Source organism: Andrena cerasifolii, chromosome 6 (assembly GCF_050908995.1).
Source record: "Andrena cerasifolii isolate SP2316 chromosome 6, iyAndCera1_principal, whole genome shotgun sequence".
In the NCBI taxonomy this organism is placed as follows: domain Eukaryota; kingdom Metazoa; phylum Arthropoda; class Insecta; order Hymenoptera; family Andrenidae; genus Andrena; species Andrena cerasifolii.
The window spans coordinates 1,899,039-1,913,761 of NC_135123.1; the positions used below are offsets into that span (position 1 = coordinate 1,899,039).

Below are 14,723 nucleotides of genomic sequence, written 5' to 3' on the forward strand. Positions count from 1 at the left end.
ATCAATATTTTCGGTGCTGGACACCATTGGGAATACTTTTGGTGCTGAAGAGCGCCGTGAATGGGCCCAACACGTTCCCAACGGTGCTCGACATTTTTCCGTGTGAGGTCTCCGTCTTACCTCCACCCTCGCCCACGTCTTCGATTTTCAGGTTTTTACGCTTTTTAACATTTTTTTAACATTTTTGGAATGTCAACCACGGGCGTTGCGGGCGATTAGGGCGTAAATGGAATTCGTCCGTTTTCAACCATTCTCATGTAAACGCATCTTTTAAATGTGCATTCATATAAACTACGCGTAATGAATGCAATACAGCGCACCTGCTGGCCATCGCAGGTATCATACATTTTAAATTCCTTTCATTCAAACTGTAACGAATAATTTGGTATTTGGTGCATTCGGTGGTTGGGTAACACAATCACAAGCAATATGAACGATACACGGATTGGGAAAAAGGAAAAATATCAACATATACAAGTATTTCTTCGTGTTAGGTAAGTAACTAATGACTCAGCGAAGTTAAATATATCATAGTTTTATAATCAGCATTGTTCAGCCATGTTTATCGTAATGAACTTTGTTAAGCTTTTTTACCATAATAAATAAGGGTAACACATAATTTTCACGATATACTTACACAGAACGGTCACAACAGCGTTGCTTATTTCAATTAAACTTCCAGTGAATTGAAAATGGAAATAACCCGATTATCGGGAAAAATATTTAAAAATTTCTAAACCAACCAAGGTTTTTAGTAAACCGGTTGCGTACCTTGATTACCTGAATTAAAAAATGTTCGTCCCATAATTGCCCCATAGTGTTTGTAGAATATTATCACTGTACAAATACTTTTTACACTTCCCGCATATTGACTTGAGAATGAGAGGTCCGTTTGTTTGAATTTGTATTGGCGCTTATGTTCTTTATAGATATTATTTTAAATGCGATTTCTTTAACAATTATTGTTTTTTATCAATATCACAGTAGTTTCTTAAAGGCTGCTACTTATTAATTACGTAAATATTATTTTGCTAAAGAAGGATCAAGCTAAATCTGTTGCATTATATTATTTTACGTTTTGCTTTTGCAGTTTTCAATACTTATGTAATGTCATTATTAATCACGGTACACGTAATTGCTAACTCCCGTTAAAACAATTTTATGGCGGAAGGTGTTGTATACCAACGTCATTTAAATTTATTTTTCTGTGGTTTTAGTCATTCGTTCACTTCTACAGATAGCAATAGCAAATATCCTAAATTCCTTTTCCTGTGATTTTTTGGATACTGTGGGTGGAACATGAAATGATGCACTATAATTGTTTAACAATAACAACATATATTCAACTAATAACAAGAAATAAGTGAACTGTTTACAAAGCTGTTTGAAAGCGTCAATGGAGCGCAAAATGTTCGGTATAAAGTCCCGGGACCTTCTGCTCTCTTCGTAAGTGTCTAAAGAACACCCGAAAATTAAGGGACAGAGAAAACAAATTTCCCACGAGCCCCATGGTAGCGAAAGAGGACACGTTGTCCTTGGCCTTCACCAGAGGCTCTGGCAATCGTCATTTTCATTGCCACCAAGCTCGACCACCCGGAGTAGGTACTCGAACAACCAACCGTTTTAGGCCTGAGAAATAATAAAACTTTCTCCAAGACTACAGTCCGCTATAATTTCATCCATCCCTTATTACTCATCCTTGTACCTTGATCTCTATGCCTCATCCCTTTCAACCTTTACTTTCTGAACCACCGAAACCACCTATATATAACACGCAATATCTATTTCAAAACACTCCTGCTCCGAACAGTTTCGACATCATAGTCTAGCTCTAAAATCTATTAAGCTGTATTTTGTCTAAGTTTCCGTAAATTGTATTTTACTATTATTATGTAAAATAAATGGAAATATTATAATTACGGAATGCAACAAATCTAGACACTCATTTACACGTTGTTGTAAAGCTGGTATCAAGATGAATTGCGTGATATCAGTTTTATTATAAAAGTAAGACGGCCTGATGCGCTTAACGATCAAGTTGTAAATTGTGTTTTCTCCTACTTTATTTCCATACTGTATGTATGCTGGTTATATAGACGTTTGCCAGCTTGATCCTTAAACAGATTGCTACTGTATCTTCTCTATTTGCTTCAAGTATCCTGCTGAAGACCTTTTTCCAAAATGTGAATTTGCTACTGTTGCGTTTATCAGTTAATCGCAATTTATGAACTACTTATTGCTCTTATCTGATTTGCTAAACAGTCTCTACTTTTTCTTAAGCGAATATTATTAATAATGTTTAGTATATTAGTACAACTAATACATTTTTAGAAAACTGGTACCTTGTAGTATTATTTTTTGATTGGAAGATTAAAATTAAAGTTCTTATTAGTTTTTTATTTGCGTGTCTATCTACTGGTACAGTGAAATTCCAGAACGGCCCTAAACCTGACCATGTGTGCAAATTGTGAAATACGTTTGAGTTATTGTTAACACAATATTAAAATCATTTAACACCTTAGCAATTATTACTTTGTATTCTTGTTATCTTGTTTTAATGATAATATTCGATTCAATATTCATGTGTAAAATTTGCGTGTCATTCAATAATAGATTGTTTTTACTTAAGTTTGTTTACTGATTTGGATAACTTATGCAAAAAAATATGAGAATAGGAAAAACTATTGTTTTTTTTTTAATTTCCGAAAACATCCAAATTGCTGATGCTTCATCATGTGTCCAGGTAACACTGTCCAACTGCCATTTAGGTCTGTAAGATTCAATAGCCGTTTCTTATAGATTTTCATGCCCTGAAAACGAATCCGCAAACCGTTTGTCGCCATCACCCTCAGTTTTTGAGAAATTCGATTTTGAAAAAAACTGCAAATTTTCAACTTTGAACATCTTTTGTGTCAGTAATAGTTATTCGGTTGCTTGTTGCGTCAAATTATTCTATAAACCCTCCCGAATACAGCGATATAAGTTATTGGTGCATTATGAACATTTAAATATGTTTAAACAACGATCAAAGGGAAAAGAATCACCCGAAATGCACCCACTTTTGCAGATATCTTTAAATTTATTTCCAAAACTAAGGGTCTAGGAAGAAGTGGTAAAACACCCTCTGTTTTCACTACAGAAACGAAAGTGTTTGGCAAAACGTGTGGCACGGACAGTGGTAGTTACGCGCGTTACGCGATTCTGTAACGCTGAGCGGCAGTGGTTCGCGCGCGGCCGTTGACTACCACTGTCGACGCCGCACGTTTTGCCAAACTATTTCGCTTCTGTATTGAAAATAAAACGTGACTTACCACTTCTGTTAGTGGTTTCCGAAATAAAATTTTCTGCTGCATCGCGTGGAGTAGTTAAATTTTCTCCTAGACCTTTAGTTTTTAAAATATATAGAAAGATATCTGCAAAAATTGGTGCATTTCGGGTGTTCTTTTTCCTTTGATCGTTGTTTAAACATATTTAAATGCTTATAATTCAATAATAACTTATATCGTTGTGACCATTCAACCGAATAACTATTATTGTTTGAACACAAAAGATGTTCAAAGTTGAAAATTTGCACTTTTTTTCAAAATCGAATTTCTCGAAAACTGAGGGTGATGGCGATAAACGGTTTGCGGATTCGTTTTCAGCGCACAAAAATCTATAGGAAATGGCTACTGAATGTTACAGAACAAGAAAAAAGTTTAATTTTGTTGGACAGTGTAATGGGACAGTAAAATCTGGACACCGGGCCATACTAGTTAGGTTGTCCAGGTATCGGGCCATTGTAAGGACTATGAATTTTTTAATGATAAAGTACACGCAGTGTCCCATGTAATTGCAAAATCGTTTTTATATAAATCGACTTATATAACTGCAAGATTCTCAATCGCGTTTCCGCCGTACTTTAAATGTCCAGGTATTGGGACATTTACCTTACTAAAATGCTGTAAACTGGAGAGTTCAAGAAAATTAATTTTTATTACGAGTGTTACAAGTTTACTAAAAAAAATATGTATATGAATATATTTTATTAAATATTTGAATAATTGAATAAAATAGTTCTTTTATGGATAAAGCAAATATTAAATGTAATAATCAGTATTATTTACACTAGTGTCCAGGTATTGGGACATTTACCTTATGACTCCATTTTTTTGTAAAAATCGCAGCAAGACTTTCAGTAGATTATCACTCTATAGACCTAAAATTGTTTTTTGTATGATGGAGTGCAATACAAAATATAATAGAAACATAAATTATTATTCTCTAAAGAATTGCTAAAATAATTTGTTTTGCTACTACTGTAAGAAAAATATTCATAATTCGAAAAATGGCCACAATTGTTCCAAAGTGATAAAAAAATATTGTATACAAAAGTAGCTGTTTCGCATGCTCAAGCAATTACAGTCATAATACTTCTTACAGGGGCGGATTTGGGATTTTCGGGAGAGGGGAGGGGGATGCAGGGGCGAATCCAAGATTTTCTTAAGGAGGGGAGGCGTAAGTCTGAGAAATAAACCAGGAACCTTCCCGATAATATTTTCCTGCTAAATGAAAAAGTGTCTTTTTTTTTGTATCAATTTATCATATTTTCTCTCATATTGCTAAGTTAAAATAAGTATTTTTCCCTTGAGGGAGGGGCGCGCACCCCCATCTGAATCCGCCACTGACTTCTTATTGCACAGCCTCGTCTCTATTGCGAAGACAAATTCAAAGACCTCTAGCATTATGACCTATAAATTTCTGTGCTATCTATCCTGTATAATGTATAGAAATAGGGTAAAGGTACCAGTAGTTGACCATGTATCAGTAGTTGACAACTTTTCAGAAAAACTTGAAAAATAAAGTTTTGTAGAAGTGCAACTATCTCTTTTCAACAGCGTGCCATGGCTCCTAGTAGGTACCCACAGCTCGTCACTTCTAAAAACCTTATTTTTCATGTTTTTCTGATAAGTTGTCAACTACTGATACACGGTCAACTACTGATACCTTTACCCTATAGTTTTTTTTTTTTTTTTTTTTTTTTTTTTTTTTTTTTTTTTTTGGAATCTTGTAGAGCAGGGTTGACTAACTGGATGCTCGCGAGCCACCAGTTAGTCAACCCTGTTGTAGAGAATATCATAATGGGTATTATAAGTTCCAATTCTACCTACTATATTCTGAAACAAGAAAGAATATTTTATTAAAGTATATGTTGAAATTGCTAAATGTTATATGATAAGATTCTATTACATCTTAAGATTCTTATATCATTATAAACTTCTTTACTCTTCGTAGGCCCCTGAATAACATTGAAATAAAAAGAAAATCCAGAAGTGTAATAGAAACACTCAACGATAAAGAAGTGATACTACATGAAAGACAACAAGATAAGGTTTCAAAGAAATTTAAATTCGATAGTGTATTTGGACCTTCTTCGAAGCAGGTATATACTTTTTACTATATATAACGGTGTTCATACAAAATCTCTATTACATGTGTAGTTTTTAATTGATAGATCGATGTTTATAATGCTGTCGTTAGTCCATTATTGGAACAAGTTTTGGATGGATATAATTGTACAGTATTTGCATATGGGCAAACAGGTACAGGAAAGACTTTCACGATGGAAGGAATCAACAACGATCCAACTTTGCATTGGCAAAGTGTAAGATACTTATTTATACAGTCGCTCACCTTATTCGATATAAAAGCTATACGAATGAAATTATTAAGAATTATTATGCGTGTTGCATTGGCGTGCAAAAGTATTCGGTCACCCTTTAAAAGCGCATAACTTTTTTTAAATTAATCCAAATGACTTGAGTTTTTTTGAGAAGCTAGAAGGATTAGTTTGTTAAGCGACGTGAGTCGTCGTTTTGAAAAAAATGCACTTGGTCGGAATAGCAAAAAAAAATAGTAAAAGTCGTTTTTTAAACTTTTTTTTATGAGCCCGTAACGAAAATTAAAAAAAAAAACCGTTTGTAGATTGAAGTAAGTTGTACACATGCCTATAATTTCATCAATATCGGTTACCGTTGCTCTGAGCTATAAACGCTTAAATATCGCAGAATAAATTCGAAAATTGCGAAATTCCTAAAATCAGCGATTCTATACCTCGTCTGTGTTATAGCATAGCGGGAATGCTGAACCGAAATTCTTAAGAGCGTTCCAAAGGACTGTTTGCATTACTGACACTTGAAATGTGACTACGTTACACCCAAGCTTTCCACGTTTTCTGTTTGCATTCAGCAAAAGATACAGAGGTAATTGTACATAAAAGGGTACACCTTACCGATTTTTTTAATCACTTTACCACGGTCCCTCCTCTTAACAATATTTCTGTTGACTTAGATCGACACAACGCATTTCACTTTCCAACTTGTCCCGGGTATTAATATTGGTTGAGGCAAGATCAGTGCGGACGGCGCACAGTGGGGCACGTAACATAGGATTCGCGGAAAAAATATCATAATTTCGGTGTTTCTCAATATTTTTGAGTACATTTTTTTATATTATTTGTTAATAGCCAACGGTTATATGGACAGCAACATAAATAAAATTGAAGCATCTTTAACAAATGAAATAGTAATAAACCGAAGAAACGAAGAGTGCACAGCGCAGTCGGGTGATTATGTATTAATAACAGCCAAAGTTGCAAATAGTTGCAGCCAATTTTTTTATGGCTGTTAGTAGATGGTATCTGCTTTCAATTAGTACTATCTAGAGGCCGGAGGAAGGCGGAGCTTTGTTTATAAACCTAAAAGAGTTAATGAAAACTTGAAATACTGGGTAGCTTCATTTGAAGTCGTATAGCGGGATTACAGTGAAGAATTTTCGAAATATATTTATGTCACAAATAAGCTGAGATTATACACATTCGAAATACATGCGGTAAAAAAATAAAAATATCTAGAGGAATTCAGAAAAAATTCGACAATCTCGTACGAATATTGACACGTTTCCCGTTAGAATACGAAAGGTTAACTTCGGATCAATTTTTCTTTGCAATTAACATGAATATGACATATCTGTCATATACTTTAGATACGTTGGTCTATTGGCTTTCAGGATATAGTGATGGATACATAAAAATACAACTTTCATTTTAAGACATTTTTCCTCTCCAGCCCCACTGTGCGGCGCGTGCCCGCTCGGGGGCGCGTAAAGCATGGTAGTGAACCGATGTGTAAAAACGATCAGAGGGGATCCATTTTACTAATTATTACAAAATATAAAATGTGTATATACGGGGAACTAATAAAGAGAATGTACTATATACTGTTGTAATTTTATTTTAGGCAGTGTCGGTAACGTTGGAAATGACACTAAAATGGTAAAACATTTTTATCTAAATTTTGGGTCTTAACTTTGGAGTCGCAAACAATCCTTCTCGTAAACATCGTCTTTATGCAAAATAAAACTATCTTCAAAATTATAGTTAAATCGGGTTTGATCGGTTTTCGGAAGTTTCGCCGCAAACTAATCCTAGTTTCTAAAAAAAAAACTTAAGTCGTTTGGATTAATTTAAAAAAAGTTGCGCGATTTTAAAGGGTGGCCGAATACTTTTGCACGCCACGGTATATGTATTTACAAGGAAAGGTCATAGCAGCTGGACGACTATGTTAAATGAATTTCTTTTTAATCAATCTAACATCGCAATAAATAAATTGCAGTATTTAAAAAGCTGTTACTTATAAACATGTTTCTTCTTTATTTTATGGATATTCAAGATAATAATAATAACATGCTACGTCCTCATTATGATACCTTCACTGTATTCTTTGTATCAGTGAAGAATAAATGCAGCACATAATAAGTGTTTATATTTATCGATTACATCAGACATAAAATAAAAAAAATAAATGCATGCTTACGATATAAAATAAGATATACAACAAAGCATTACTAAGATTTATCTGGAACAATATACTATACAGGATTCATCTGCTGGAATGATTCCACGTTCTTTAAGCCATTTATTCGATAAATTGCAATTAATAGAATCACAGGAGTACACAGTCAGAGTTAGTTTTCTAGAACTCTACAATGAAGAATTATTTGATCTTCTGTCAATTAATGGTGATGGATCTAAAATAAGGTATATCGAAAGAAATTATATAAATGACATATATTTATCTGCGTTTTTGCTTAATCTAACAGTTGCTTGTAAAAATAAATACTTGTTGAGCAGATTATACGAGGATGCCTCGAAGAAAGGAGCGATAGTCATTCACGGATTGGAGGAAGTGACGATACATAATAAAAGTGAGGTTTCTAAACTTCTCGAAAAGGGGTCAGAAAGAAGACAAACTGCTGCAACGTTGCTGAATGCCCACTCAAGGTGATTATCTACACTATTATATAAAATTGAAGTTGCATACTTTGAAATGTGGTTTCTCAGTAAATATGAACTGTACAAACAATTGTGTTACATCACTTTGTTCGTCTTAGCGAGAGTAATGTTCTAACGGTTTTATTTTTTCTTTAAATACTGATTTTTAAGCAATAGTAGATCGGGACGCGACCGCCAGGCGGCGACCGGGCGCTTCTCGCTTCTCGCTTGCGAAATAGCACCGCGGCGGGAATAACTGGCCGATGGCTCTCGAGTTTACAGATTGCAAATTACAGATTATGAATCAGTCACGCTAATATTTCGGGCGTAGCCGAGACGGGGGATGCTAGTCATAATACTAAATTTATCATTTTATGTGTATACATTATTATTAATTATGCGAAAATGATTACCAGCCGATCCCATACATTATTCTCAATTACTGTACATATGAAAGAGAATACCATTGAGGGAGAAGAAGTTTTAAAAACGGGAAAACTAAACTTGGTCGATCTAGCAGGTAGTGAAAATGTTGGACGATCTGGTGCTATTGACAAAAGAGCGAGAGAAGCCGGTAACGTTAATCAGTCTCTGTTAGCCCTTGGCAGAGTCATAACAGCTCTTGTTGAAAGAGCACCTCACATTCCGTACAGGTAGTAGAAATATTTTACTTTTGCATTCCGGAGCAGAGGAATACTCTGTTTTATTTCCTTATTTCTTACTTCTTATATCCCGCAGAGAATCCAAACTTACAAGGTTGCTACAAGAGTCACTAGGGGGTCGTACAAAAACCTCGATCATCGCTACTGTATCTCCTGGTAGTATTAATCTTGAAGAGACGCTGTCGACATTGGATTACGCACATCGTGCAAAAAATGTTACTAATCGTCCAGAAATAAATCAGAAGCTTACAAAGAAAGAATTTCTTAATCAATATACAGAAGAAATTGAACGATTGCGAAAAGATTTATTGGCAACGCGCGAAAGGAATGGTGTTTATCTTGCCGGCGAAAATTACAATGAAATGCAGGCGTTAATTTCGAAGCAGACTAAAGAAATAGAAGAAAAGATTAATCATATGAAAGCACTGCAAGAAACTATGCAAGAGAAAGAGGTACGTTTCTTATTAATTATTTTTATCAGTGTAACTGTTTATTAATTTTAACGTTATTGGTTTTAGAAAATACTTTCTGAACTTGAATTAGAAAATATTGCTCAAATGGAAGAGTTGCACGAAGCTAAAGTGAAACTAGATACCACTAGCGATGCTCTAAAATCAACAAATTATCGATTAAAAGTGACAGCACAAGAATGTGATGAGCAGAAGTATCTAGTAGAGAAGCATGTTTCTACAGAAAAAGTTTTATTGTCTCACGGTCACACTCTGCTAAATATTGCGGAAGCAGCAACTACAGATTCCCTGAAATTACATGAAAAAATTGACCGCAAAACGTAAGATAACTGTATATGTATACGATCAGATTCTTTGTCCAGGCATTGATTATTAGTAGTCCACCCTCTTCTGTTAGTTCTCTGGATTACCTGGAGAGTTTGTCTAAATAATCAAAAAGTCACATTAGTTTTTAAGTCGATACTATTTAAAGTTCGCGAATATCTTTTTCGAATAGTATTCTGTAGAGCTGTTACTACCCGACCCACCGGGTATCCGGGTACCCGTGAAATACCCGGGTAGACAAAAATTACCCGTGAGATACCCGGGTAGACAGAAATTACTTGTGAGATACCCGGCTAGACAGAAATTACCCGGCTACCCGGGTAGACAGAAATTATCCGGCTACCCGGGTAGACAGAAATTATCCGGTTACCCAGGTATGCATGACATACCCGAGTAAATGAGTTGTGAATTACGATTTGACAACCGATCCTCTTTCGACTATCGATCATTTTCGGCTAACATCACTACTGAACGGAATAAACTTCAAGCAATGAAATTATGACTATGATACCTAGAATGTCTATTGATCAGAATGTGAAATTTGCGAACTGTCGACGTTCTTTGCACTTACAATAGGGTAGTTCGCCCTATTACAGTGCCTGCCCCTATTAGCTTAAGAATAGAGGAGTCAGTTTTATCTAATCCCAAGCAACTCCGTCAGTCGATGCAAAGCAAAACTCGGAAAATCCTAGGAAAATGCACTCGTTCCGGGTTTTCGTTCGCATCGTGGTGGATGCCGATTATCGATACCTGTACCCCAAAACTCTTTTAAAACGCTTGGGAAATTGAACAGGAGCTTGCTACAGCGTCCTCGATGTCTGTGACCATCGATGAATGATCATCCCGATCGCAAGATTCCTATTTATCCCCAACGGCGCATTTTATAACAGATAATTGGGAGTAATATAATTTCAATTTGGACCGTAAAAGTTGTTTTGATTAGGAGAGGTGATTTCGGCGCACTGGTTCGGTCTATTGAATAATTAAATAAAAGCTATTTTGCAATTTTCAGAATTTTTAACAAATTCCAACGTTTCGGTCAGTGGTTTTGACCATTTTCAAGGAAAATTAGATAAACGGAAAAATACTGCGTATGCTTTTATACAAGAAAATTTTCCTTTTAAACAATTAACACGTTCATTGCTGGGAACGTGCGACGTACGAGTCGGTTGATTGGTGACTGAGGTAAACAGTAGACAAAAGGCAGGAACATTTAGAGGGTAAACCCGAGTGCGGCCTAAACGATGCCAGAGCGGTAAACGTTAAAGATTATGAAATAAATTAAAAAGACGAAACTCCAAAGCAGGGCTCTCCAGCGTAGGGGCCCCTTACGCACCTGCTTCTCCTTCCAATCTTCCTCTGGCGCAGCGTGCCTTCCGTTGTCGAGGAGACCGCGCGACGCTACGAAGGCTGCCATGACGGGCTAGCCGGGTTAGCATCTTCGCGGTATCCCTGACAACGCGGACGAGAGTGGGAGAACCGCAAACTCCCGCTGGTGCGACCTTGGAGAGCCCTGCTCCAAAGCCTCGTAACTTAATAAAAATTCTCAAAATTGCAAAATAGATTTTATTTAATTATTCAATAGACCGAACCAGTATACCGAAATCATCTCTTCTAATTAGATAATTGGGAGCTAAATAATTTCACATTTTCCACGCATGATATAATTATAGAGGAACGACATGACGACATACCGCCGAAAATGTCACAGCCGTTATAATAGAAAATAGGAATGTAGGAAGGTGGAACATTAGAAATAAATTAATTGCTGTGGTACATGACAATGCAAGTAACATGAATGCATCGGCAAATTTATTAGAGAACTTAAAATACAGCATTTCGTGTACTGCACATAATTTACAGCTATTCATAAAAGGCGCCCTTCATAATCGTAACGCGCACACAATACCACATTCAATTGCTTGAAGTTCATTACTGATGTTAGCCGAAAATGATCGAAAGTCGAAAGACGATCGGCTATCAAATCGGAATTCTCAACTATGTCATTTACTCGGGTGTCTCACGGGTATCCGGGTAGTCGGGTAATTTCTGTCTACCCGTGTAGTCGGGTAATTTCTGTATACCCGTGTAGTCGGGTAATTTGTGTCTACCCGGGTATCTCATGGGTACCCGGGTACCCGGGCCAAAAAAATAGCTCTAGTATTCTGACGTTACGTCAGGCGTGCAAAAGCTTCGCATCGGGTGTCCGAGGGTACCTGACATAGTTAGCATCGGTATATCGTAGTATGTATGTGCAATAAATACAACGATTTGAGGCACGTTCGAATAGTGCGTAGAGCGACACGTTTGAAGGTATAAACTACCAGATGTATCTTTTGCGAAATATTACAGAACCCAACTGTTCAGTTCGTATTGGATGCCCAACAACTACTACATTCTTTAATACATTCTCAGGTTTCGATGATATCTAGAATTACGATACTAATGTAATGTTGGAAAACTCTTCGTTTGAAATACGTAATACAAAGTATCGATTTATGGGACTGATGTGCGTCTCCCTTAAGGGTACTAGGCAGTCGTTCCTGTCTAAAATGAAGCATTTCTGTTTGAATTAATTGCAAAGAAACCAATTGAAACTGAGACTTCTTCTTTGGCATGAAGTTTATTTACATCATAAGCTTTAAAAAAAATGTTTGTGGAGTCAAAAATATGCATTATATATTACGCTACAGATGGATCATTAAAAAGGCTTTTTAAAAAAAGTTTCTTTTGTTTTGCAGTGATAAGTCAGAAACGGAGGTTCCATCGATTCAAAACAAATTCGAGGACTTCACAAAATGTGTAGTTTCGGACCAGACCTAAATTAAAGTTAATGAAAACTCTTATTCTTTATGAAAATAAACTGAAACCCCATTGAGACCCCATTGATGAGGTTTTACCATCCCCCAAGCCCCAAAGGGTGAGGTCTTGGTTTATTTTCATAAAGAATAAGAGTTTTCATTAACTTTAATTTAGGTCTGGTCCGAAACTACACATTTTGTGAAGATGCTCGAATTTGTTTTGAATCGATTGGAACCTCCGTTTTTGAGTTATCACTGCAAAACACAAGAAACTTTTTCTCAAAAAGCCTATTTAATGATCCATCTGTAGCGTCGTATATAATGCATATTTTTTACTAAACAAACATGCTTTTTAAAACTTATGATGTTAATAAACTTCACGTCAAAGAACAAGTCTCAATCTCAATTGGTTTCTTTGTAATTAATTGAAACAGAAATGCTTAATTTTAGACAGGAACGATTTAAGTCCCCTTAAGGGTACTAGGTAGTCAGATCGCTCGAAAATCAAGTATTTTTTTGCGAAATAATTACAAGGAGATGAATACAAATTGCGACTAGTACTTATGGGTAATATTTGTTAATACTATAAACAGTAAGAAAAAAATATTTGAATAATATATACATATGTATGACTGCGCTACAGTTGCCTGATATGTAGGTGTTTTGTCTGGAGCCGTTGTAATTTTAAATTTTTTAAATTTTGCAGTGATTCTGGCCGTACGAAATTGAATTGCGAAATATCCTCGGAAATTGATACTTTGCCCTAGTCCCCATTCTGCCCTGAACCTATTAAAAAAGAAAAAAAATCAAACTTATAAGTGTAGCGGTTGTAAAACGGCAAATTTTAAAGAAATGTGATTTTTCGCCAGGGAGAAGAGCCATTTTATTTTTTTTTTTGAAAATAGGAGTTTTCACAGACTTATGCTTAGGTTCAGGTCGTAACTAGACATGGTTCACGTATGTGATTTTTTTTTCAAATCGATTTGTACCTCCGTTTTTTCGCAATCACTGCAAAACGAAGAGGAAATATGATTCCGAGAAAAACGCGTTTAAAGTTTCGAAAAAGAAATTAGTCTACCTGCGTGCGCAAAGAAACGGTTTATGACGCGCTCGACCTTTTCGGCTGTAAAATCCTTAATTTTGCGAATTTTTACATAAACCAAACGGTATTTTACTCGGGAAGGGTGGTACTTTCGAAAAATGCAACAAAGAAAATTGAGTTTCTGACCGCCTAGTCCCCTTAATTTAGAGATAGTAATTAGTAATTTTTCATAAGTCTTATATACATAGAGTGAACTCAAAAATACTATTTTTTATAGCAAAGAAGAACAAACGTTTGAAGTTCTTGGAGAACAGTTCAAGCGTAATATTCATGAGTGCAAGCAAGGCATTGAAAAAGAGATTTCTTTACACGGAGAAGCATTGAAGCAGTTTTGCGGATCTATGAAAAATGATATCGGTAATATAATCTAGCATAAAATATAAATTCTTACCAATATTGATTCACATTTCTATCACCAGTGGGTGCACTTGTAAACCAAAGTGAGTGCGAAAGTATCGATACTGAGATACCACAAATGCCAAAGAATCTTACTGATCAACATTCAATAATGGCAAATAATTTAACAAAAAGTATACGTGAATGTGTATGTATATAATATAATATGAAATCTGCAAAAACAATTTTTCATTCTTCTGCCGCTTTAAATATTAATATGTCTCGAAATATTCCAGTATCAAAGTTATCAAAATTCGATAACAGGCGAAATGGAAAGTGCTCATGACACGATGAAACATAAAGACGAATCATTAAATACTATATACATGAAATTGGCTAAAGATATCGACAATTTAATTAAGATTGGAGTCGCTAAGAACATGCAAATTGTACGAAATAATTTGTCTGAAAAATTAAAACGCGCTTCAGTTCAGATGAACGAAATGGTAAATTCTGCTTGTAATCGTCAACGCGAAACTTGCGATCGTATGAAAAGCAACATTAATAGTATTAAAGTAACCGCCGAAGGGCTTGATAAAAAGCAACAGTTCACACAGGAGCAACGTTTGTTTGCAAAGGTATCGACAAAAAAATCTCTGCTTGTTATTTGAATATTGTATTGGTTTTTATTATTATACGTACTTAACGCGCACTATT

At 35.5% G+C, this 14,723-nt stretch overlaps 2 protein-coding genes across 2 annotated transcripts in view; one reads left to right on the top strand and one right to left on the bottom strand.

Annotated features, from left to right (window-relative positions):
• The window catches only part of Nop5 (nop5 ribonucleoprotein), a 199,136-nt gene that overhangs the window by 51,248 nt on the left and 133,165 nt on the right, over positions 1–14,723 (bottom strand). The gene's annotated exons all lie outside the window — the stretch shown is intronic.
• The window catches only part of LOC143369727 (kinesin-like protein Klp61F), a 35,254-nt gene continuing 20,921 nt past the window's right edge, over positions 391–14,723 (top strand). Inside the window, exons 1-11 of the mRNA XM_076814038.1 lie at positions 391–494; positions 5,275–5,422; positions 5,495–5,644; positions 7,917–8,077; positions 8,171–8,320; positions 8,728–8,964; positions 9,050–9,425; positions 9,492–9,763; positions 13,888–14,027; positions 14,090–14,214; positions 14,303–14,644. Of these exons, the coding sequence (XP_076670153.1) occupies positions 430–494; positions 5,275–5,422; positions 5,495–5,644; positions 7,917–8,077; positions 8,171–8,320; positions 8,728–8,964; positions 9,050–9,425; positions 9,492–9,763; positions 13,888–14,027; positions 14,090–14,214; positions 14,303–14,644 (2,166 nt within the window). The 5' untranslated portion in view covers positions 391–429. The remainder of the gene's footprint in view (positions 495–5,274; positions 5,423–5,494; positions 5,645–7,916; positions 8,078–8,170; positions 8,321–8,727; positions 8,965–9,049; positions 9,426–9,491; positions 9,764–13,887; positions 14,028–14,089; positions 14,215–14,302; positions 14,645–14,723) is intronic.